The sequence below is a fragment of the Microcebus murinus genome, chromosome 18 (genome assembly GCF_040939455.1).
Source record: "Microcebus murinus isolate Inina chromosome 18, M.murinus_Inina_mat1.0, whole genome shotgun sequence".
NCBI lineage: Eukaryota > Metazoa > Chordata > Mammalia > Primates > Cheirogaleidae > Microcebus > Microcebus murinus.
This window is the reverse complement of record NC_134121.1, coordinates 13,533,961-13,559,779: the sequence shown is the minus strand read 5'-3', so window position 1 is coordinate 13,559,779 and position 25,819 is coordinate 13,533,961. Positions and strand designations below refer to the sequence as shown.

Here is a 25,819-nt window from a genome sequence, read left to right as displayed (position 1 = left end):
CCGGAGGTGTCCCCTCAGGCGTCCCCTCAGGCTGTGGAGCCAGAAGACACGGTAAGTGGCGGCGGCCTCTGGTGGCGCCCGACGCGACCCGCCCCCTCCGCCGCCTCCCCAGCTCCCGCGCACGCACCCCCATTTTCTTTATCTACTCCTCGGGCAATGGACACTTAGGTTGACTCCATAACTTTGCAATTGTGAATTGTGCTGCCATAAACATCAAAGTGCAGGTATCTTTTTTATAAAATTGCTTCTTTTCTTTTGGGTATATACCCAGTAGGGGGGTGGGTAGGCTGAACAGTAGATCTGCTTTTCGTTCTTTGAGGACTCTCCATGCTGTTTTTCCCTAGTGATTGTACTAATTTACATTCCCACAAACAGTGTATAAGCTTTCTCTTTTCACTGTCTCCCTGCCAACATCTATTGTTTTTGGTTTTTTCTTTTTTCTTTTTCTTTTGACTTTTTAATAATGGGTCCTACCTTTATGACTTTGTTTAACCTCAATGACTTCCTAAAGACCCTGTCTCCAAATACAGTTGTATTGGGAGTTATGTCTTCAACATATAAATTGTGGGGAGGGGGCACGGTTCAGTCCATAGCCCCCATGGACTGGGGAACACACAGGTTTGTCCCAGCTGAGTGTCCTTGTATCTGCTCTGATGTTGCTCCCTTTTCACCTTGCTGCTCTGGGGTGGCCTGGAGTTGGCACTGGGCTGATGCTGCGTTCTGGTTTTTGGTTTTGGGGTAGTTTTTTGCCACACAGTGGCAACAGGGTGTGCAGAGAGCTCTTGCCAAGGCAAGATGAAGAGAGAGAGGGCACAGTCTGATGCTCCATGCACAGCATCTCTTCCTCTTCTGCTTTGGACTACCATCACACACACACACACACACACACACACGCACGCACGCATGCACGCACGCACATGGGCCTCTAACCTCTTTCTGCCTCCCTAGGGCTTGCTCTGTGTTTTGTGTTCAGTTCCAGCACCCCTCAACCTCCCTCCCACCTCTGCAGTTATGTCCAGGGATGAGACACAAGAGCCCTTCCTGGGCTAGGATCTAGTGGGAAATGTGCAGTTAGCCACACTTCAAATCCCAACTTTGCCACTGCTGAAGATGAAGTTTCATCCAAGCCTCTTTTTTTTTTTTTCTTGTATAAAATAAGAAGATTGGAATAGATGATCTCAGGTGATTCTAGCTCTAAGATTCTGTGTGGTAAAGGAGGAGGTGGCAGGTAAGGGACATTGAGGTATTTTAAGACTGTACAGTTTCCAAGGAGATAAAGAGACATTAGGGGGAATACCCAACAAGAGGGAGTTATTAGCAAGAATTGATGTCAAGTTTAGAGGGTGGAACATCAATCAAGTCTCAGAGAACGAGGGAGGGGAAGGATGTCAGGAGAAGCTCACAAGAGACAGGGAAAACTGCTGATTGAAAGGAAGTTTGGAGGAAAATCATCAAATCTTAAAGAATGACAAAAATGATTAACCACTGCGGAGCAAATGTGATATTTTCTTTTTAATTTATTATTAAACATTTCAGACATACCAAAAGGTACAAGAATAATATAATGAGCACTATGTCCCCAGACCCCAATCTAAAATATTACTCATTACCAATATATATTAATATTAATAGTAACCCTCCCCAGACCACGTCCCTCCCTCCACCACCACCCTGACGTGGTACCATCATCCTGAATCCCAGGACTTCTTTACACTTCCACAGATGTATATATTCAGGGGCAATATTTTCCTTTATAACAATCGGATTTGATGTTTGAGGCCTGAGAAGTATGACTATTGAAATACTTGAGGTAAAGCGGGGTGTCATTGCTGAAGGGTCCAGGCAAGGAGAGTCATAGAGTGAACGGATGGAATGACTTGGGTCAGAGCACGCGGAGCTTCCTCCTACCCACTCAGGTCTTTCCGGCATGAGGAAGTCGCTGGCAGTCACTTCGGGAGGTGGACATAGAGCAGCAGCCAGCTTCCTGGTGCGGGCAGAGAGCCACAATCCCGGAACATCCGAGGTCGGAGGAAAGGGGTTATTTCAGCTGCCGCCTTGCAGAGCTGTTAGTTTAGACCAGTGGGAGTTCTCTTCTCAGAAATGCCAGCGTTGGTCGAATGTTTACAGCAGCACAAGTCACAATTGCAAAGCTGTGGAAACAACCCAAGTGCCCATCAATTCATGAGTGGATTAATAAAATGCGGTATATGTATACCATGGAGTACTACTCAGCTCTAAGAAACAATGGTGATCTAGCACCTCTTGTATATTCCTGGATACAGCTGGAACCCATACTACTAAGTGAAGTATCTCAAGAATGGAAAAACCAGCACCACATGTACTCACCAGCAAATTGGTATTAATAGATCAACACTTAAGTGGACATATAGGAGTAACATTTATCGGGTGTCGGGAGAGTGGGAGGGTGGGAGGGGGGAGGAAGGGATGGGTATGTACAACCACAACGAGTAAAATGTGCAACGTTTGGGGGATGGACACGCTTGAAGCTCTTACTCGAGGGGGGAGGGGAGGCATGGGCAATATATGTAACCTTAACACTTGTATCCCCATAATACACTAGAAAAAAGAAAAAAGAAATGCCAGCATTGGGAAATTGGGCATCAGAACAGAGCAGGGAGCCATTTAACGTTTCAGGGACAAGCCACGGAGCAGGCTGAGGTTTGAGGCCAGCTTCCAAGCCCAGGGTTAGCCCACAACTAGCCAGTGAGATGAACACAACCAAGCTTCTGCCTCATCCTTTCCCTTTCTGTGGGGTCTTGTGCTCAGCCTCAGCCAAGTGCCAAGATGCAATACTAGAATCATTCTATGAAAAGATAGCCAGGCTGGGGGTGAGGGGCTTGCCTTGCACAATTCTATTAGTGAAAACCCACTGGGGCCATCTTTAGACAACCCAACCCTGCAGTGAACATTACTAAGCCCTAAACGCTGCCATAGCAAATAGATTAAAATGCACTCCCGTCTACATTAAAAATAATTTGGGAGAAAAAAAAGCAAAAAGATTTTTATAATTTTGCTTTTGAAATTATTTGTCTGAGGAGCTCATTTAATTCACAATTTGCTCTGCTTTTTCTTCCCCCCAAAAATCTGTGCATAATTGGGAATTCTTAAGAAGCAAGGAAATTAAATCCACAGATGACTTTCAAATGTGTGAAATGCTGTATGAATGCTAAAGTTAATTCATGAAGCTGGCATGTTATATTTGTACACATTCAATTAAACATTTATTCTCTATTTTGTGGTTCCCTTTTTGTATTTTGGAGCCAGTAGTTATTTCCAGGCTTCAAACACTGTTATAGGCTGCTAAAAAAGTCATAGGCCCGCAGACCCGGAGGATCAGAAAAGCAGTGGGAAGGTTTTATGGGAGATGCCAGGGTCTGTGGGCACCGACTGGCTCTTTGTCCCAACTCCCCACACCTCTATTCACTCGTGATGACAGTAAAGGCAGTGCCCTGAAGATAGCGTCCCCAGATATAGTCACGAGTGCTTGTTTCTCGCTTATTTCTTTCTCCTAGATGCCACAGAAGTGCGGACTTTGTGTTACTCACTGCTATATTCCCAGCCCAGAAGAATGCTAAGCCCATCACAGACACTAAGCCCATCACAGTACACAAGTATTTGTCGCATGAATGGTCCTCTCTGGGAAAAAGGTTTGGGTGGTGGAAGAAAAGGGCTCCAGGACCGGCGCAGTGGCTCACGCCTGTAATCCTAGCACTCTGGGAGGCCGAGGCAGGAGGATAGCTTGAGGTCAGGAGTTCGAAACCAGCCTGAGCAAGAGTGAGACCCCCATCTCTACTCTAAATAGAAAGAAATTAATTTGCCAACTAATATATAGAGAGAAAATTAGCCGGGCATGGTGGTGCATGCCTGTAGTCCCAGCTACTCGGGAGGCTGAGGCAGTAGGATCCCTTGAGCCCAGGAGTTTGAGGCTGCTGTGAGCTAGGCTGATGCCACAGCACTCACTCTAGCCTGGGCAACAAAGCGAAACTCTGTCTCAAAAAAAAAAAAAGGAGGGCTCCATATATATCTAAACTGTTTGAATCATGTATAATGAGAATGTATTCACTTACTACCTTTGTAATTCCATAGTAATACAATTTCACAATGAGTTATCGCCCCACATCCATCATGATGGCTACTATTAAAAATGAAAACAGAAACAGCAACTGTTGGTGAGAATGTGTAGAAATTGGAACCCTCGTGCCCTGTTGGTGGGAATGTAAAATGGTGCAGCTGCTACGGAAAACAGTGTGGCAGTTCCTCAAAAAATTAAAAATAGAACTACCATATGATCCAACAATTCCACATATATATCCAATATGCCCCAAAAATTGAAGCAGGGTCTCAAAGAGATATTTGAATATTCATGTTCATAGCAGCATTATTCAACAGCCAAAAAGCAGGAGCAATCTAAATGCCCATCAATGGCTAAACAAGATGTGGTGCAATGGAGTATTATTCAGCCTTAAAAAGGAAGGGAATTCTGATGCATGCTACAGTGTGCATGAACCTTTGACAATATTTTGCTAAGTGAAAGAAGCCAGTCACAAAAAGACAAATCCTGTGTGATTCCCCTTATATAGGCAGCTAAAATAAATAAAAGCCATAGAGGCAGAAAGTGGAATGATGGTTGCCAGGCGCTGAGAAGAGGGGGAAATTGGCAGTTGATGATTAACTGGCATAGAGTTTCAGTTTTGCAAGACGAAAATGTTCTGGAAACTGGTTGCTCAACAACATGAATATACTTAACGATACTGAACAGTACACTTAAAAACAGTTAAAAGAGTAAATTTGATGTTATGTATATTTTACTTCAATTTAAAATAAAGAAAATTTTTAAAAAATACAATTCTAAAGTAAGTGCATTAGAATATATTTATGATTTTGAGTGTGGAAGACTTTTCTAAAGAAAGCACAAAACTCAGAAAAATAAAAAGAATGATCAACAGATTTGGCTAGATAAATATTTTAAATTTCAGTGATAAAAGACACCATAAACAAAATTAAAAGACAAACCGTAGGTTGGGAGAAAATATTTGCACATATACCTTGGGCAGTGTTAATCATAAATGAAAACTATTGTATGAGAGAGGGGGAAGTACATTGGGTTTAGTTAGTAGAAATCAAATGACTGAAGTCAATGAACTCTGGGGAGACAGTGGGAGAGACACGAGATGAGGAGGAGGAGGCTGCAGAGTGTTGGTGTCTTTATAACCACAAGAGTGCCTGAGCCAAGTACACAATTTTACTTCAAGCAAATGGAACTCTGCAGACATCGCTACAAACCACTTCCACTACAGGACCCCTCCTCACGTCACCAATACCTTGAACCACATGCAAACGAGGCAAATATGGTGCGGGAGGAGTTTGGGGAAGTATTTGTGCAAAGTCAAAGAATGAACTCATGAAGAGATGGACTTAGGTTGTTAACAACGATCTGCACTGAGCCTGAGAGCTCAAAACATCCCTGGGGACTGCAGGTCTGCTGTATCTGCAATCTCGCAGTGACATGGTTACAGGGTAGACAGACCAGAGGTTTCCCCACCTCTTAGCTTAGCGCCATCTCTGCTTTCAGAAAATCCTAAGACTAGGAGAAGGTAAAGCTCATTCTTCTGGGAGAACCAGTTTGGGTTACTAGTGATTGGTCAGCCTGCTCCCAGTTGCTACCTTGGTTGTCTTCCCTGTTCCTTGCTGCACCCAATGAAGGTCCAACCAACCCACTCAAAAGTATCAAGATGAGAAGAAGGGAGTATCAAAAACGTACGATTACTATCCAGAACACATAAAGACCTACAAATCAATTAAAATGCAGAACAACTCAATTTTTGAAAACTGCGCATCAAACATGCGTGGAAGACACACAGAAAAAGAAATGGCTATATAGAGATGTATAAGTTCACCTAGCAGACTAGCAAAAATTTAAGAGATTGATATATATGGTGTTGGCGAATGTCTTAGTCAATTTGGGCTGCTATGATAAATTATTACAGACTGTGTGGCTTAAATAACAAGCATTTATTTTTCAGCGTTCTGGAGGCTGGGGGAAAGTCCAAGATCAAGGTACTGGTAGATCCACTGTCTGGGGAGGGCCTGCTTCCTGGCTTGCAGATGGCTGTCTTTTCATTGTAACCTCACATGGCAGAGAGCAGAAAGAAGCAAGCTCTTTTCTCCTGTCTCTTCTTATAAGGGCACTAACCCTTAAGGGCACTAACCCAAGAGGCCACCACTCTCATGACCCAAATCCCCATTTGTCAAATAATCTACACTTTCTCCACTGGTCAATGCATTCCTATATAACTTGTGTCTGTTTGGGGACTTTCTATTCTGTTTCATGGTATCAGGGATCACAAACTGGGACCATGCAAGCCCAATCAGGTCTCCAGATGTGTGTTTTGTCTTTTTTGGTTTTGGCCAGGGGTATTTTCCAACATTGTGAATTTTAATGCCTTTGGGCAGTTCACAGAGCCAGGCCTGTCGAGACCAAGTTACTTGCTCAAGCCCATGGGGCACTTGAGTTTTTTATACCTGGAGTCACACTGGGAACATATTGTTTTAACATTTTCATCTTTAGAACACATTTTAGTATCTAGCTCAGGACATTTCCTCTCATTCTTCTTTTTCAATATTTCCTTAAGTACTCTAATTCTCCAAATGAATTTTTGCATTATTTTGTCAGCTTCTGGGGAAGTGGAAATCTCTCTAGGATTTTGATTGCAATCACATTAAATTCCTAAATTTATTTGGATAGAATTTATAACTTTATAATTTTTGAGTCATCATTCAGAAATTTTGTAAGTCTCTATTCTTCTTTTATATCCCTCAGTTAAAAATTTTGAGTTTTCTTTTTTTTTTTTTTTCTTCCCGAGATGTTTCTAGAGCTGAAGAGTTTTCTTTTTTAAAGTCCTGTATATTTCTTGGTAAATTTATTTCTAACAATTTTCTTTCGTTGCTGCCAATACAATTTCATATCTTTTTCTATTATTTTTTCAAAATTAAAAAAGTAACATATAGTCATGTTAAAAAATATAGGAATATAAAGAGAAAAAGTGAAAGAACCATTCAAAACAACCTCCCTCACCCCACACTCTTCCTGTCCTCAGAGGTATGGTAAGATCCTTCTAGAGCTTTTTCTATGCTTAACCACACTAACTAGACTAACTAGATTGTACTATACTTATCACTCTCCATCTTGCTTTTGTCACTTAACAATTTATCATCGATATCTCTTCATGTCCATGCATGTAAATGAGTCTCATTCTTCTTATAAATTGCATAGTATTACATTAAATTCTAATCATTTTTCATTACTTAATCGTTCTCTTGGATTTTCACAGTACATCATCACAGCATCTGCCATTATGTAAAAAAAGAAAAACTTAATTTCCTTGTCTTTTTGCAATAGCTAGAGCATCTAAAATAATGTTAAGTGATTGTAGTGACAGCAGAAAGCTAACTTTAACATGAATATGGTTAGTATAAATGTTAATGTTGTCTGTCAGATTCAGATATTTTTCTCATATTAATAAAGTGCCTTTGTACACTAACAGTTCGGTTTTTGTAAAAATCAGGATGGATGTTAAATTTTTTTTTTTTTTTTTTTGAGACAGAGTCTCACTTTGTTGCCCAGGCTAGAGTGAGTGCCGTGGCGTCAGCCTGGCTCACAGCAACCTCAATCTCCTGGGCTCAGCGATCCTACTGCCTCAGCCTCCCGAGTAGCTGGGACTACAGGCATGTGCCACCATGCCCGGCTAATTTTTTGTATATATATTTTTAGTTGGTCAATTAATTTATTTCTATTTTTGGTAGAGACGGGGTCTCGCTCAGGCTGGTTTCGAACTCCTGACCTTGAGCAATCCACCTGCCTCGGCCTCCCAAAGTGCTAGGATTACAGGCATGAGCCACCACGCCCGGCCGGATGTTAAATTTTTCAGTGCCATGTTGGCATCTATCACAACGATGCTAAATCTTTCATCATAAGATATATTGATATAATTAATTTCTTTAATAGATTTTCCAGTATTAAGCCATTTTGTACTTACAGTCCTGGTAAATTATCCTTTTAACATTGCCCTAAATTAAATTTGATGTTTCCCCTAAGGTGGTGATTGGCTTGTTTTCTTTCTTTTTTTTTTTCCTTTGTCTACAATTCATTTCTTTACTGAGTACTGCCTTCAGCTTACTTCCAAACATTCTTTTAATTCTCAAAAGGAGTACAATACACCACAAGCTGGTTTGATGCTCATCAAAATAGCTTCTTCTTCCTGGGAACACAGCTAAGCCATATTTCTAGCTCTTTGTAACGTAAATAGCCATGTGACCAGTTCCCAACAGAGATCAGTGAATGGAAGTGGTGATGACTTCGTTAAGAGCAGAAGGGGCTTTTTTGTATGTTTTCTCTCTTTCCCCTTCCACGGTGACCTTGGAGGTCAGGGGGGAATATGTTAGAGATGCAAGATGAAAGGGGCTTAAATCCCTGATCACTGCTTGAAAGAGATCTCCCACGAGAGCTGCTCCACTAGGAAAATCCACACCAGACCTTGTTAAGCCTTGAGGCTGTTTGTTACAGCAACTAACATTAATATGTTTGACCACTACAAGGAGTTTTCCATAACATCCATTTTGAAATATATCTAACACAATTTACCTGCATGATTCCACTGATATGGAACCTAAGACATATATGAGATGGAATATGATACAGACAAAAACTGGTTTTCTCACACCCAATACTCTCAATATTTAGCAGACATCCCTCTTTTTTGTATCTATCACTATGCTGGTCTGTATGCCAGGATAATATTTTTTTAGATATTAACCTATAATCTTTTTCTCCTGATATCCACCCCTCCCCCCCAACACACACACACACACTTTTAAGCAGATAACTGTCTCCAAGGGAGGACAGGACAGAAAAATAAACTATGTCTTTTGGCTCATTGAGAGACTTTGGCTCAAAGGCAAATATCAAGATAGAAAAGGGCAGGGGTGGGTGGGGTAGGTGAGAGGGGTGGTTTTAAAAGCAAGCAGGGCTCGCCCAGAGAGGGAAGAGGAGGGGATTTGAGGAAAGCACAGATTTCTGTGAATCTGAGCCAGCCCTGCATCTTGTTCCCTAGCCACTAGGAGAGCAGTGGGACCACAGAGAAGGACGGTGGTGGGCGAGGGATCACGTTCCTCACGACTCTCACGCTAGGCACCAGGTGAAGCAGCAGAAAGAGCTTCCAGAAAGGAGGGGCCAGGCGGCCAGGAGAAGGGGATATCTTAGCTGCTACAGCTACCTGTAGGGACCAACCTGGCCCTGGCCCACCTGATTCCACAGACCGTCAAGGATATACCTTATATACCGTGGTAAACAGGTGATTCCAGAAACGGATGTCCTCCTCTTCAAGGGCTGGCATTACACAGCCCCCCAAACTGAGCTACAACATCAGGGGAAAGGGAGGAAACCCCAAAATTGCCTGTGCCTGGCGCTCAGGATAAACAAGGAGAGAAATATACTCTTTGAGGAGCTTAGAGTCGTTATTGGTCTGCTTATTGTCGCCCTGCTGGGGCTGTTTCTCTGCGGTGCTCGGGTGCTTTAACCCCCTAAACCCTAATCTCTGGTTTAGGGGGTTAGGGTGGGTGGGGTGTTCTGAGTGGGGTGGGGGCTGTCCTGCTGCCCCTGCTGAGCCCTCCCGGCTGGCTGGAAGCGACACGCGTGTGTCGCGGCGGGCTCCGAGGGCTTGGACAGAGAGTGGGGGTTGGGGGGCGGGGGCGACAGCGCCCCCCACCACGTCTCCCGGTCCCGGGCTGGGATTTAGGGCAGGGATTGGGGGTGCGCGGTGGGCAGCCAGAAGGGGGCGCCAGACAACCAGCCATGTTGGGGGTGGGCTTGCGGGGCTGGGGACACCGCCGGGCCCCAGACCCCCAGCCTACACCGGCCCGCCCGGGCTTCCGCTCCCCGGCAGAGAGGGAAGCCCCCCGGGGAGCGAGCTCGAGGACACCGCCAGGGCCCAGCCCCGAGCGCAGGGGACCCAGGGCGTCCGCCTCCCACCGCGTCGCGAACGCAGAGGTCGGCCCTGGGCCAAATGAGTGTATGCTCGTGCCCTGACGGGCCGGGGGAGGCCGCCATCATAAAGCAAACGTTTTCGATAGAGGACGGTTCTGTTGCCGTGTTTTGGCATTTCTTCCTGTTGAATTTTCCGCGAGCCTCAAACACTGGCCGTGGCCCCGAGTCGCTTACAGTCGAGGGCCTTGCCGGGGCCTCCGCCTGTGCCCTCCCCACACGCGCCCCACGCGGCCCCGCCGTCCGCACCATCTTCCCGCAGCCGGGCGCCCCTGCGCCTCCCTCCTGCGCTCCGGGGCCGTGGTCCGAGGCCCAGCCCCTTCCTCACCCTCACTCACACCCGAATCGAATCTCGGGAGAGAGGCCCCTGGAGCCCTCTAGAGAACGAGGCCGCCCCTCTGCCAAATGTCCCTTCTCAGCCACCCACACGCAGGCCCTGTCCCCAGGCCCTGGCTCCGTGGCAACCAGCCTGGTGACCTCTTCCCAGAGTTCCTGAGGAGTAGGGGCTGGAGCCAAGAGCAGGGACCCTGGCAAGAGTGGGGTCAACGGGGACGGGGGTCAAAGGGCAATGCCTGGGTTCCATGTGTGGTCCACAGAAGCAGACAACCCGTTGCTAGGTAACCACATCTCCCATCACCACCCAACATATCATCCTGGGCTGCTGATCCCCAGGTTCCAGCCATTTTTCTGTTTAGTCTCCTAAACGCCCACTCTCTGTGGGACCCTGAAAGCAGGAGGAGGGGAGAAGCAAGAGCCCCACCACCCTTGAGTCATCTGTGGCTCTGTCACCCACTGTTTCACTGTGAAGAGTCAGCTGCCTAGGCAGATAGGTCACTGCCACCATGAGTCTGGGCATCATGGAAGAGGAAGACCTGGCCGAGTACTTCCGGATGCAGTATGGGGAGCGGTTGATGCAACTCCTGCAGTGAGTGTCTGAGGGCCTGGCCTGCCCCACCCCTCTGTGCCTGGGACCACCCACACCCCACCTTCCGACCTCTTCCTCCTCTCCTTTGACCCAGCACTCCAAACAATCCTGCCCGAATCATTCTGGCATGGGTCACCCCATCACCCCCGTCCCATGCCTTGTCACCCTACCCCAGTTCACTCCTGTAATACCAGAGTGGCCCTGTCTCCTTCTCAGCACACCATTCCTTCCCCTGAAGTCAGGGGGAGCACCCCTTTCCCTCTCCATGGGTCTCTGTCCCCACGGGTTACTCCCAGCCCCAGCCTGCCCCAGGTCTCAAATCCTGAGGCCTCTCTTGCCTGTGTCTTGGGCAGGAAGTTCCCCAGTGTTCAGGAACAGTCGGATTCTCCATCGATCCGTCTTCTGGAGAAGAAAAAGGAGGCCAAGATCATGCATCATGCTATGGAGAAGAAGAAGGAGGTGGAGGACTTGGGGATGGGATATGGGAAGGGAGGGGTGGGCTGGGGCTCAGCGAGAGCCTAAGGACAGCCCTCCATTGTGTGGGTGGAGGTGGCTAGAACCAGGAATCCTAGATGGTCTGGTCTCTTTTCTCTGGGCACAATAGAAAAGATCTGAGTCTTGGGGCTCCCCGTGTCCTGGGATGCTCTGCTCCGTGCGGGGCGTGGGGTGGAAAGTGGCAGGCCTCCTGTGGACCCTCCTAGGCCTGGAGATAGAGCCTGCTGGGGTGCTCCTTGGTACTCAGGTCAGGGGCCCTCCTGACCTCTCTGCTTTCTCACCTCTGCCCCAAAGACATTTCAGCGCAGAATGGAAACCCTGAACTTGCGCTGGGAGGAACTGAGTGTCAAGGAAGCCCAACTGAAGGCCCACATCCAGAAGTTTGAGCAGTTCATCCAGGTGTGAGGGGGCGTGGACCGCTACACAGGCCAGGGGAGCCATACTCTGCAGTCGGGCAAATTGTTCCTCATCGCTTTTGCTGACTCCTCTCCCTGGGTTAAAAGTGTCCTGAGTGCTCCAACAATGCCTGGTGCTTCCCCAGGCATCTGTTATGTCCCCCACCTATTGCTCTGTTTGTAATTTCCTGTTTACCTGTCAGTCTCTGCCCCTGTAGGTGGCTGTTTCCTATGTCCTTGCCGGTCCCTGGGGCATACAGTTTATCCAGTGGATGGATGGATGGATGGATGGATGGATGTGCCATGTCAGGGCTGAGCAATAGGGGACACAACAATGAACGAGATGGGTTTTATTCCCCCCACGCACCCTCACCCCTGTCTCCTGTTCTGTGCTGAAGGTTCAGGCAGGGAACAGTTGAAGGACCAGAGTCCATTACAAGACAACCTCCCTCACTAGGTCGTTAGAGGAACAATTTAATCATCTTAAAATCCAGATTTATCCAGTCCCACTCCTGCGAGCATTTATGGAACCCTGAAGGGCGTGGCCCAGCTCTGGTGGGGAGGGTGTAATTATTGTCCTCTGCTACAGAGAAGCCTGGCTGCTAAGCATCTTCTGCCCCACTCTGTGCCTAAACCATGTGGGAAGGGACTGGGCATGTTCTCGAGGGGTTCAGTCCTTCTCACCAGCCAGAGAAACACTCATGGAATGGCTGGGATGGCGGGAGATTTGTGGGGAAGGGGTTCTCCAAATGATCAGAGGGTCAGCAGCTTCAGAATCTCAGAATGATTGTTACAAATACAGACCCTGGGAACTTTCTCCCCTCTCCTTGCTTTCAGCAGCTCTGGAGTTGGGCCCATGCATCTAGATTTTTTTAAAGTATCCCAGGGGCTTCTGATGCAAAAGTAGACTTGAAAGCTCCTGGGTTAGGGCCCCTCAGTCTTCTTCTGGGCCTATGGGGCAGGGTACAAATCTCCCATGTCCTTCCTTCTGCCACCACCACACATGCCCACTCATGTGGAATCACGGGAGCCTCTGAAGGGAAGAAGGAGCCACACAGTGCAGGTGCAATGCGAGGGGTGGGCTTGCCCCTCATCTAGGGGGAGGGCTTTGCAGAAGGAAGAAGGTGGGGTTGGACCAATTGCAGTAGCTGAGCCTCTATCTGTCTCTCTGGGCATCAAACTGCCTGCACCATCTCCTGCAGCCCTGGCCGGATGCCAGTCTGAGCTCCTAGGAACATGCTCTCCAGAATGGTCTTACCCTGCCAGGCCCTCTGCACCAGGAATATCTCCTATCTCATCTCCCTATGGCTAGAGCGCTGTTGCCCCAGCTTGGGAAGAGAGAGGCTACTGCCTCCCATTTCTACTGTTGGAGAAATTGAAGCACCAAGTACCAAATCGGGAGAAAATTTGGGCTTCCCAACTCAGGCCCAGGAATCAGCCCCATGACAAATGGACACCGCTAAGAATAGAAACAATAGACGCTTTGTCAGAAGGGTTCCTGCTCCCACTTCTGGACTTTCTCAGCCTTCCCTGGGGTTGAGTTCTCTCTGGACACTGAGCCTGATGCCACATGGTTCTCCCCCATCCCTTTTTTCTCCTGGGTTCTCCCTAGTCTGCTCTCTGAAGTCCAGAGCCCAAATCCCACAGGGTCAGAATCATTTCCCATTGGCTCCCCCAAAGCTCCCTCTTGACTTTGGATCAAACCTCCGTCCTCACCATTTCCTGTGCCCCACCTCAGTCCTCAGAGATCCCCTCCACCAGCTTCAAACCCTGGAGGTCCTTTTCGTTCATCCCTCCTCTCCCACATGGGTGGCCCAGCAACCTCTGCCCGTCCTAAGGGTGGTCTGAGCTCAGCGTGCAGTGGGGACTGAAGACACCCCTGGCTCTGGGAGGGCAAGGCACAGCTGCCTGACCAGTGCTGCCTCCCCTGGCCCCAGGAGAACGACCAGAAACGGATCCGAGCCCTGAAGAAAGCCAACAAGGAGCGGGAGCTCAAGAGGCAGCGCATTCGGGAGCTGGTCAAGGCCAAGCAGGATATGGTGGCCCTGCGGCTGGAGCACCAGCGGCTGAGTGCCAAGCTGCAGAACTACTCCATCTTCAACAAGTACCTGGAGAAGGTGGTGGAGAACTCTGAGGTGAGTCGAGGAGTTGGGGGCAGGTGCTGGCACCTCCTCTTCCCTGGGGCCCTGGGGCTGTGGGGTGGAGTTCAGCCTCAGCTGGCCAGGGACTGGGGACGCTCTGGGCCCCCAGGGGCTCTGCAGGATGGTCACCCTGCTCTGAAGCAATGCAGCCAGCCCTGGAGGGTGGCTAGAAAAAACCCTTGGTGAGGCAGGACGTGTTTCTCAAGGGACCTTGTGGTGTGTCTATGCGTGTCTGTGTAAATGTCTTGCGTGAGTTGTGTGCTTATGTCTACGTGGTGGCCGTGGCTGTGTCTGTGTAAAGCTTGGGTGTGCATGTGCATGCGTACTGGGGGAACCAGGTTTTGGAGAACCTGCGGGAAGCTTTGCCGGCATCCGCATCTATCCCTGCTTCCCCTCCTCTCTGGTGTCCCCTGTTCACTGGAGAGTCAGCTGAGGAGAGGAAGGGACAAGAACTGGGAAACATCCACCTGCTGGAGTGCTTAGCACACGCTGGGCACCGGGCTTAGTACTCTACACGCGTTTCTCCAGCCCCAAGAGGAAATCAACCTTATTACCATGTCACAGAGAGGAAATAGAGGCACGGAGAGGTGAAGTCACCTGCTCAGGGTCTGACAGCTTGTAAGTGGCAGAGCCCATGCTTTTAACCACCCCTCAGTGGGCCCCACAATGCCCCTGGCAGCCGCTCTCCCTAAAGTCCTGCGGCCAGAGCTCAGGGAACTTCTCAGCCTCTTTCTGCTGCGCCTCTTGCAGCATTTGGCACTCTTGAAGCTCCTCCCTAAAACTTCACTTTGCCCTTGAGGTTTTGGGCACCTTCTGTGGCACCTTCCTCTCCTCCTGCCTCTGGCCTCTCCTTCTCAGGCTCCTGTTGGAGCTTCTCTTCCCAGGTCCTTCCTCACATATTCTGGGGCCTTTGTCCCAGACCCTCCACTTTTCTCCCTGAGCAGTTCCTGGGGCCTCCCACAGATAGCAGCCATGTCAGTGATTATCCCCCACCATGTGACCAGCGGCAGGGAGGGCTCCTCGTGTGGTGGAGCCAGGTCCCCCCAAGGGGCGTGGATCCATGTCCTGGAAGGGGATTGGGGAGACAGAAGTCTCACAACTTTTTTTAAAAAGTTCACAATTTCCATATAGAACCTAATTTATTAGGTTGTTAAATATGAAATGTCCGATTTTGAATCAAAAGTTTAGTTTAGGCCGGGCGCGGTGACTCGTGCCTGTAATCCTAGCACTCTGGGAGGCCGAGGTGGGAGGATCATTCAAGGTCAGGAGTTCAAAACCAGCCTGAGCAAGAGTGAGATCCCATCTCTACTAAAAATAGAAAGAAATTAATTGGACAACTAAAAATATACAGAAAAAATTAGCCGGGCATGATGGCACATGCCTGTAGTCCCAGCTACTCAGGAGGCTGAGGCAGGAGGATTGCTTGAGCCCAGGAGTTAGAGGTTGCTGTGAGCTAGACTGATGCCACAGCACTCTAGCCCAGGCAACAGAGTGAGACTCTGTCTCCAAAAAAAAAAAATAAAAAAAGTTTAGTTTATTATATCTCAAACAAGAAGCAGTATGCTTAATCCAAGTGTGCGCCTAAACTATGAACACAGCGTTCCCATCTTGACAGTAGCATGTTTATGCCAGCAGCAAAGAATCCTGGAGAGACAATGGCAATGAAATCTCAAAGGCTTGTTTTCCACAGCTTGTTGAGAATTGAATATTTTTCCTTGCAAGAAGTGTTCCAAAGCCCAGAAGACATGGTAGTCAGTTGGTGCAAGGTCTGGTGAATATGGTGGATGACAAGAGTTTCCAAGTCCAGCCTCTGTAGTTGGAGCAGCATTGTTTATGAAACATATGGTCGAGTGTGGTCTTGCAAAAGGATTGGCCTGTCTCTATTGACCAATCTCAGCTTCTTTATTGCAAGCATCCTCATCATTTTGTCCAATTGGTTGCAGTAGACATCCACTGCAATTGATTAACCAGGTTTCATGAAGCTGCAGTGGATAATACCAGCGCCAGACCACCAAACAGACACCATTAACTTTCTATGAGGAATATTCAGTTTGGGATGTGTTTTGGCACTTCATCTTTATCCAACCATTGTGCTGAACACTTGTGATTGTCAAAAGGAATCCATTTTTCATCACACGTAGCAATACAGTGTAGAAATGTGTTCACCTTTTTGTTAGCAAAGAAAAGCAAGGTTTGAGACAATTTCTCTTCTGACGCTAGTTTAATTCATGCAGAACCCATCTATTCAGCTTCTTTACCTTGCCGATTTGTTTCAAATGGTCCAATATTATTGGAATGGTAACGCCAAACTTTGCTGCTAATTTGTTTGTAGGTGGAGATGGATTCGCTTCCACTACAGCTTTCAGCTCATCATTCTCCACCTTGCTCTCAGGTCCCCCATGAGGCTCATTTTCAAGATTAAAATCACCAGAATGGATCTTCTCAAACCATCCATGTACTGTGCATTCATTAGCCACATCCTTCCCAAACACTTCATTGATATTTCGAGCTGTCTGGGCTGCATTAGTTTCATGGCAGAACTCACATTTGAAAATAAGGATTTTTGACTTATCCATGCTTTCACAAAATTTGCTCTTAAAAAAATGTGAAAGATAATCACAAGCCAAAATGTGCATTTGAAAGACGGAGGAGGCACCTTCACAATAAAAGTAAAACAAGAATCGTCACAGTGAAATGTCAGCCATACCAACTGTCACACTTAGTTCTTCAGGGAATCGGACATTTCATACTTAATAACCTAATATTTATGTGTAAGTCCCAAATCTGTGTTATTTCCTCCATTCTAAGGTATCACGTACTGTAGGATAAATTATTCATTTAACTACTGGGAGTTTGGGGTGGGGCAGGGAGTGAGGGAGGACTACCATATTAAAATAGCAGATAAATTGTAAGATATGTCTCAAGTTCAGAGCTGGTAAAATATATGTGTTAGAATTGAGGAAATTGGCCCATATCTTTCTCCTAAGCTTCAGACCCTCATATCTAAGTCATCCCGTCCACACTCATCTCATCTGCTTGCTGCCACCCCCAGGCCAGTCCTGCTGCTGGTGTGCCCTGTGCTGGTGAATGGCATTGCCACCCACCCCCAGCCCCACCAGAGCTCGGGGCCTCATCTCTGACTCCTCCCTCTTGCTCAGTCCTGCAGCTATCAATCAGCAGATATGGTCTGTTCTGCCTCCTGAGTATTTCTGGAATCCAGTCCCTGCCCCTTCCTCACCCACGCCACCAAAGGTACCTCATCTGGAGTTCAACTCCACGGTCATTCCCGGCCAGCCTGTTCAATATTCTACAGCCAGCATGATCTCTCTCTCTGTCTCTCCCTCCCCCTCCCCCTTCTTTCTTCCTTTATTTTGTTTAAATGTTTTAAGCATACTAGAAAGTATAAAGAAACACATGACAGCACCCACATACTTACCACACAGCTTTGTCAAATCTTAATATTTTTCCCTATTTGCCCCAGATTCATTCTTCTGAAATCAAACACTACCAGTAATTGAAACCCCTTGTATGTCCTTCCAAATCTCCTTCTTCCCCTCTCCTCGGAGCTCACCAATATCCTGCTTTTTAAATTTCTCACTTTCAACTTTATATTTATTCCCTTGTAACATATTACATATCCATAAACTATGAATAGCATGGTACATATCCTTCTGTTACTTGCTTTTTCCAATCAATGATTTTGTTAAAAAAAAAAAACAACTTTTTATTATAGAAAATTTCAAGCATATACAAAAGTCGAGAAAATAGTCTATTGAACACCCATGACTCATCACCTAACTCCAGCAATCATCACTTCATTGTCCTGTCCCCTGCACTTTCTCACCTCTGCCATTTTGAAGCAAATGATGTATTTTCATCCATATGCAGCTCTTTAGCATGTGTCTCTACAAGAGAGAGCTCTTTTTAACATACAGTACTACCATTGTCACACCTGATAAAAATGTGATAATAATTCCTTAATATCCAATATCAGTATCAAGTATCGTACAAATGTTTTTTGGACAGTTGGTTTGGTCCACTCAGGGTCCATACAAGGTCCTCACACTGCGTTTGGCTGGTATGTTCCTTAATGTCACAAACACTGGGCTGAGGGAAAGAAGCCAGACACGAAGGAGGATATGCTGTATGCTTCCACTGATAACGTGTGAAAACAGCAAAAATTAATCTTTGATGATAGAGGTCAGAATACTATAATAGTTTCCTCAGTGTTGGGGGCAGGTTCTAATTATCAACCCTTCTTCATTTATTAGCTAGATACTATCATAAAGGAAAGGATTTCATAAAGAGACTCTTTCCTTTACCAACTGTTTGATTATTATGTGGGTCTTAGAGAAAAAACTTGTTAAACACCTGATATTTTATTTGTAGTTTTCAGAACAATGACTCTGTTCTCCAGCATCCTCTGAAAATGACCTGTGATGTTTTTAGTATCATTATAAATTCATGGAGTTGTAACACATTTGATATGTTTCAATCCTCTACATTTATTCTTACTAATGTTCCAATTGTCTCACCACTGGGCAGTGGGAATCTCGTCGAGTTGGCATGAGTCCTTTTGACACCAGCATTGCGTTTTAGAGATGCATTCTTGGTTGCACTGATGTGGTTCATTCATTTTAACTGCTGTGTGCTGTTACATTGTCTGCCAAGTGAACTTTTGGAAATGCAGACATAAATTATCTTTCTGTTGCTTAAAATCCTTCAGTGGATTCACACTCCTTCCTAAGGTTTACTGAGCACTTTTTTGTCTTCCTCTTCTTCAGGTCAATGTCTCCCTCCCCATCTTGAATGCAGGCCACTCATGCTAAACTACCTTGAGTATCTTGAACATGCTACACTTCCCCTACCATTCATCTCTATCCAGGCTGTGCCCTCCACCTGTAGCACTGCCTCGCCTCCCCCCACCTGCTTTTGCCTGGCTGTCCTCTATTCATACCTGCAGCCTCATTTCAGCCACCCTTTCTCCCAGGAAACCTTTTCTGGTTGCTCCCATCTCTCCCAGCATTGGGTTGGGTGGCCCTTCCCCAAAGAGGCATATTTGGGGAAAGTCCAACAGGGCAGTTCCCAGGACATCAGTCCATCACTGGAAATATCATGAGATAGAGAAAGTGCTCAGGGACTGTCCCCTGGATGGCTGGAAGGCACACTGTCATAAGCCCTTGGGAAGGTGAGCTGGCATCCCAGAACAGGCACACGCTCACACCGCCGCCTTGTCAAGAGGGGTGACTGTGGGCTTCTGTTCCCTTGAGTGGGGCCTGCAGGCTGGGGCCAGAGTGGCACGGTGCCGGATCATGCAAGAGGAGGTACGCTGAGCCTGGCAGGCCACTTGCCTCACTGGTACCCTCTCCAAGCCCTGCTTCTCCCTCAGCAAATGTTGAACGAGTAGCAGAGAGTACCATGCTTGAAGGCAGAACCCAGCAGTGTCCGCCCTGCCCCACCCCTCAGCCGAACACAGGCTTAGCACTCTGTGCTGTGACTGTTTGCTTGTCCGTGCTGCCCAAGCTGTAGGCTTCCTAAGAAAGCCTGGTTTTCTTATCTCCTGCCTCTAGCATTTAGCATAGCTCCTGGCCTGGCTTGTAAGTAGTTCTTTGTACATTCTTGTTGAATAGAAAATTTATTGCATTGAGAAACATCTCAAATGTCTTCCTCCAGCCATTCTAAACTCTGGGGCTCTGCCTAGAAAAACCTGGAGGACCTTTTGCAAAAATTGGGTGTCAGGGGCCACCTCAGTCCTGCTCATTAATCTGAATCTGAATCTCTGGGGGTGGAGCCTGGAAGACTCCTTTCCAAGGACCGCCCCAACATTCTAACATGTAACTAAGACTGAGAATCCGTGGTCCAGTTGTGCACCCTCCGAACACATGGCCATGGTCCATGCAAGCCCAGGAGAAGCGGGTGGTGGGACCCCGATATCCTCACAGCCTCAGCCAGTAAGCTTGGGCCAGGGCCTGCCTGTCCTGGTGTCCTGGTGTCCAAGCGTCCAAGCAGGGGGTGGGCGGGCCCTGGGGACTGGCGGTGCAGTGACCAGAGCCCCGGCTGCAGTTCGAGGAGATCCACGAGGTGATCGCGCGCTACAAGACGCTGGTGAGCATGCACCACGACCTCATGCAGTCGGCTCAGGAGGGCCAGGAGAAGATCGAGCGCGCCAAGGCGCGGCTGGCGCGCTACATGGAGGAGAAGGACGATGAGATCCTGCAGCACAACAACGAGCTGGCTCGGCTGCAGATGCGCTTTGACCGCGCCCGCAGCGATGTCATCATCTGGGTGAGGGGGCTGGGGCGGGGCAGGGGCCTCGGGGGCCTTGGGTGAAGGCCGCCTACACTCGCCCCCCCCCATACACACACACACAAGCCATGCTCCTGCCCGCCCTCATCCCCTCTGCAGGAATCTCGCTGGGCGCACATCCAGAACACCGCCGCCAAGAAGACCCTCCTGCTTGGCACCATTAAAATGGCAACGCTGAACCTCTTCCAGATCGTGAGCAAGCAGGTGAAGGAGGCCACCGCCGTGTCGCTGGACGACACGCACACGCAGCTGGACATGGTAGGAGGAAGTGCAGGCGCTGAGACCAGCTGGGTTGGCGGAGCCGAGGCGGTTCCCCAAGTGTAAGAATGAATGGGCAGAGCAGTGGCTCTCAATTTTTAACAGCATCGGAATCTCCTGGGGCATGAGGAGTATTGCTGGGCTACAGCCTGGGAATCTCTGACTCCGTAGGTCTGAGATGAGAACTCACGAATTCACATCTTCAGCGAGTTCCCAGATGATGCTGCTGGTCAGGGTTCCACACTTTGAGAACCACTGCATTATCCCCAAGACACTTGTTGGTCCCAACCCAGTAGGAGGAACCTACTATTGTATCCATTCAAAACAGTCTTATTAGATTCTAGTGAGATACCTTAGCTTGCTGGAGACTTGTGCTTAAGGCCCGCACGTCGTTAAAAGAAAAATTGGCAAGTTTAGAGAAGTGTTAAAGTCACATTAGTACCAATCTGGATGTTCTTTGAAGTAAATGAAAGGAAATTGAAAAGGAAATAACTTTTTCACTGCATGAGTCAAAGTGAGTTAATGCCAACCATGTCCATGTGCCACCTAAAATCATCTCACTGTGGCCAAAGGTATACACATCCTGCATTTTGGGAAACCCTGCACCAACAGATGCACCGAGGGTGCTTCTGATATGCAGAGAACCATGACTGAATAATTATTTGTTCCTGCTGGAAACACCTTTAGCTCTGCTGTGAAATACTAGAAAGTAAACTCCCAAAGACTGGGATTTTTGTTTTATTCCTTGCTATATCCACCCTGTACCTAAAACAATGTCTGTCACATGCTAGTCACTCGATAAGTATTTGGTGAATGAATATGAAACACCAGCCAATAAATGCAATTGACTAAGAGGCACTTTCCCTACTTAAAAAAAAAAAAAAAAAAAAGAGTGAAACTCATGAAATGTAAAGGATTTCACTCACTGACCAGCCAGGAAGAAGGATTTCCCTAAAACAAATAATCAGCATCTTAAGGCTTGTTATTAGTAGAACAGAATTATAAATATTTTACAGTCCAAAGAAGGGGATTTGTAAGACAGTTTGTTCTGGAAGCAGCAATTCTCAACATTTTGGTATCAGGGTACGTTTATGCTCTTAAAGTGTATTGAGAACCCCTGAAGAGCTTTTCTTTCTATGGGTTGTATTTATTGATATTTACCATATTAGAAATTGAAACAGGAAATTTAAAAATATTTTTTAATTAATTCATTTTAAGATGCCATTAAAAAGCATGTTAACAGAAATAGCATTTTTCATGAAAAAAATTTTCAAAAAATATTTTCAGAGTAGAGGGGCATTAGTCAACACATTTGCATATCTCTTTAATGTCTGGCTTAATAGAGGCCAGGTGCATTCTCATGTCTGCTTCTGCATTCATTCTGTTGTGATAGCATATGTCATGGAAATCCCACTCCGGTAAACACCACTGTGTACTTGTGACAGAGTAAGAGTGAAAAAAGCAAATAATATCTTAGCATTATTGTAAAAAGAATTTTGACCTGGAAGATGTTCCCTCTCCCCCCCCCCCACAGTAGGGTCTCAGGGACTCCTAGAGGTCCTCGGGCCCCCTTCCTTTGGCTGTTGTAAAGAAAGTTGTGATGCGTGGTGTGTCCTCCCACCCCTTCCTCCTACCTGTGCACTCCCTGCTCAGACCACAGCTTGCAGTCTGTCCACTCCGAATTTTGACCTTTCTTAATCCCTCAACCTTGGTTTGCCTCTATAGGAGTACTTCATAGTGCCTAAATTTATTTTAAAATATCCTGCTTCATTCTCGTAGAATATGAGCCTACTGACAAAAATACACATGACCAAGTAGCCTGAAAAATTAAAAATAAAGGCCTGGGAAAGTGTAAGTTAAAATCAGAGATTAAGGCCTGTAATCCTAGCACTCTGGGAGGCCGAGGCGGGAGGATCGCTTGAGGTCAGGAGTTTGAAACCAGCCTGAGCAAGAGTGAGACCCCCATCTGTACTATAAATAGAAAGAAATTAATTGGCCAACTAATATATATAGAAAAAATTAGCCGAGCATGGTGGCACATGCCTGTAGTCCCAGCTACTCAGGAGGCTGGGGCAGCAGGATTGCTTGAGCCCAGGAGTTTGAGGTTGCTGTGAGCGAGGCTGACGCCACGGCACTCACTCTAGCCCTGGCAACAAAGCGAGACTCTGTCTCCAAAAAAAAATCAGAGATTAACACTGGAGAGAGAAATACAGACTGTGATTCTTAGATGATAAGAGCCTTCAGTAGGAGCAATAATTGGCTCTGAGCTTCCGGGTAACCAGAATGAAAAGGCACATGTAGTTCTAGCAGTAAAATAAGAAAATATAAGGTTTTCACAGAGGGAGCATGCTTTTTCCAGGCACTTTGTTCTAAGTGAAATTTCTCAATGAGGCTTCAGAGACACTCAGTGAATCATGTTCTCAACAACCAGATATAAGCACAGGCGTCATAAGGCAGCTGCTTCTACGGAACTAGGGACATGGTAACTTAGAAAATGTGACTCTGCAAAAGGCCAAGAAAATTTGAATTCAATATACTGTGTCATGAAAGGTTTGGCATCACCCCTGAATAAAGGCCAAACTCTCTGGAACAGCCTTTTCCAAACTGTGCTTGGCAAATGCTAGAATCTTGAGATGTTGTTTCCTATGAAGGAATAAAAGGACTCCATGGACCAATACATTTAGAAAACTCTCACTTAAATTAAGACCTAAAAAAATAACAGGACTTGATAGAATCTTTGCTAGGGTCCTGTGCCTTGAGGCTCTCCAAGCAGATAGTGTTTCTAAGACTTACTAGACCACAGAAGTCTTTCTGGGGTACATGACCATGTCTAGCAACATAGTTTGGGAAATGCTGAACTTGTCTTCTCTGCAATCTTGGGAAAGTTGCTTTAATTCATAGACTCTTCGTTTGCTCACTTGCAAAACTAGGAATCACACGCAGTAATAGTAACAGTATCAGCAGCTGACAGGGTTGTGGAGCACGTTGAACAAAGTCTGTGTCGTCCCACCTCCAGAGATGGCCTTGAAAAGGAGAGGTTTTAGAACTGAGATCTTAGAGGCCATTCAGGCAAACCTTTTCTGCCTCTTCCCTTTTTAAAAGAGGAAGAAACTGAGTCCCCGAAAGATGAAGTGATTTCCCCAGAGCTGCATCCGGAGCACAGCTAAGTCCTACCTAGTGTCACAGTATCCTCTGTGTCACACTGATTTCGTGCTCTTTGAAACAAAAGCCAGTGAATAGAATTTAAACTTCTCTTCACGACTCAAGAATATCACGAGGAGCATCAGCTCAGGGTTTCGAGTGCATGACACCCTAAGGGCCGTGACACTGCGGAGGGCCGTCTGCCCCCACACTGACTGGGCCCTGCCCGCCAAGTGCTCACTCCCACAGCGTGGGGTGATCCCACCTCTCCCTTCTGTTAGACTGTCAGCCCACACTTCATACTGTCACTGTGTCTGCCTCTAGGAGTTCCCAACTCCATTCCCGTTTATTGCTTTTAATCTGATACCCTGATACTCAATTTCACCTCAGAAAATTGTGAAGTGAGGGAAAGTGGCCTCCTCAAAAAGCCGGTCACAGGAAAGCAAAGACTCCTTATGCATTAATACCCATGGTGCTCCATCTTGGGATGGGGTAGACCTCTGGCTGGGCGGGGTTAACTGTGGTCCCCCTGCCCTTTCAGATCCAGCAGTTTATCCAAGACCTGTCAGACATCTGGACCGAGGTGAAGAAGAAGGAACAGCAGCAAGTCCGGGTTTAGGAAGACACCATGGTTCCAGAATGTTCTGAGACAGAGACTGTGAGAGAATCAGTTCCTGGGGGGCTTGCAGTCTGGTCAGCCCAGTCCAGCCACGGTGGCCCCTGATGCCTTATCTGCTGGTGAAGGAACACATGGTCATTTTCTCCTTGGGCCTCAGTCCATCCCTGAAATCATTAAATTTTATAAGAAGTTTATTCTTAAGTTCTCTCTTTTTGGTGGTTTATTCATGTGGAAAAGAGTCAATGAGGGGAGCACCCCCACAAGCTCTGCCTCTCCAAGCTGGTCACTCAGGCCGCCCAGGAACTAGAAATCACATCTGAGGTCTGGTGTCCCCTGGGCTTGGGGCCTACACATAGCAAGTGTTCAGGTGGGCAACAGAGGACCCTTCTCTCTGCTATCACCTCAAGAAATATGTATATATTTTTAAATCTGTATTTCTAATGTGGGTACAAAGACCCACTAGAAACTATGAAGGCAGCTTCCCAAGTCAGAATTCTAAAGGTACTGAGTCAAGAACTCTTCTCTGACCTGCTTCCCCATCCTGTGTACCTTAAAACATGTGACACAGCGTCAGCTTTGCTCATGAAGGAACGGCCAGCAGGCTGCCCGGTGACTAGCGAGGGACCACTAATGTGCCAAGTGACAGCCTCAAGGCTCAGGAGCATCTCAGCAGGCTGGATGATGGATTAAAACCAATCAAATGAAACCGAGTAGAAGTAAATGTAAAGTCTCGAACTTAGGTTCAAACACTTCACTGCACATTTCTAAGTCATCAGCAGCAAAAGCCACGTCAGAGACTTGGGGGCAGTGGCACTTGGGAACATGCACGTCATCTACATCAGCCTTGTGAAAGCCCCGTGAGGCACCACTGTCTCTGTCTCACAGAGCAGGACACTTACCCAGGGACACTGGCCACAGGATGACAGGGCCAGGATTCACCCTTGGGTCCGCCCATGCTCAGCCTGCGTGTCCTCTTGGCCAGGCTGCCTCTCAGGCCCGGAGTAGGCCCAAGAGAGGCTCCGTGTTTCCCCCTGGCCCTGTGATCCTGCCGAGATTCCCAGTGCCTGCAGGGACAGCACCGCTGCAGCTGCCCTGCTGGCCTGTGGGGCCCCTGTCACCCCTTACCTTCGTACACAACACCTTGCAGCAGTGCTTCTCAAGGTGAGGGCCCTGGACCAGCAGCACCTGGGAACTTGCTGCACATACACGCTTTCAGGCCTTACCCCAGACCTGAGAATCAGAAGCTATAGAGGTGGGACCCCGCAGTCTGGGCTTCAACCAGCCCTCCACGTGTTCTGATGCACGCTCAGGATGAAGACCCACTGCTTTGCGGTGACCAGACGCTCACAGGAGCCTGGGCCCGTTCATCTCCTAACTCGTGATGAGGTCGTATGTATTACGACCTGTGTCAGCCTTCTGTCAGAGAAGCAGATTGACATTGAGAGATACATACTGTTTCTTCTGCTGCATGCGAAGGGC

The 25,819-nt window shown here is 47.3% G+C and overlaps 1 protein-coding gene across 2 annotated transcripts; it reads left to right on the top strand.

Moving 5' to 3' along the window:
• The first annotated feature begins 10,681 nt into the window (after positions 1–10,681).
• Positions 10,682–24,550, top strand: CCDC42 (coiled-coil domain containing 42). 2 transcript variants are annotated; one of them, XM_012775221.3, is made up of 7 exons: positions 10,682–10,985; positions 11,339–11,444; positions 11,775–11,879; positions 13,813–14,010; positions 20,080–20,301; positions 20,422–20,580; positions 24,263–24,548. In XM_012775221.3, exons 1-7 carry the CDS (start codon positions 10,903–10,905, stop codon positions 24,338–24,340), a joined length of 951 nt encoding a protein of 316 aa, XP_012630675.1. In that variant the 5' UTR covers positions 10,682–10,902; the 3' UTR covers positions 24,341–24,548. The 2 variants fall into 2 exon arrangements, with proteins under 2 accessions (XP_012630675.1, XP_012630685.1); XM_012775231.3 differs by lacking the exon at positions 20,080–20,301 and having other exon boundaries at positions 24,263–24,550.
• Positions 24,551–25,819: the final 1,269 nt, after the last annotated feature.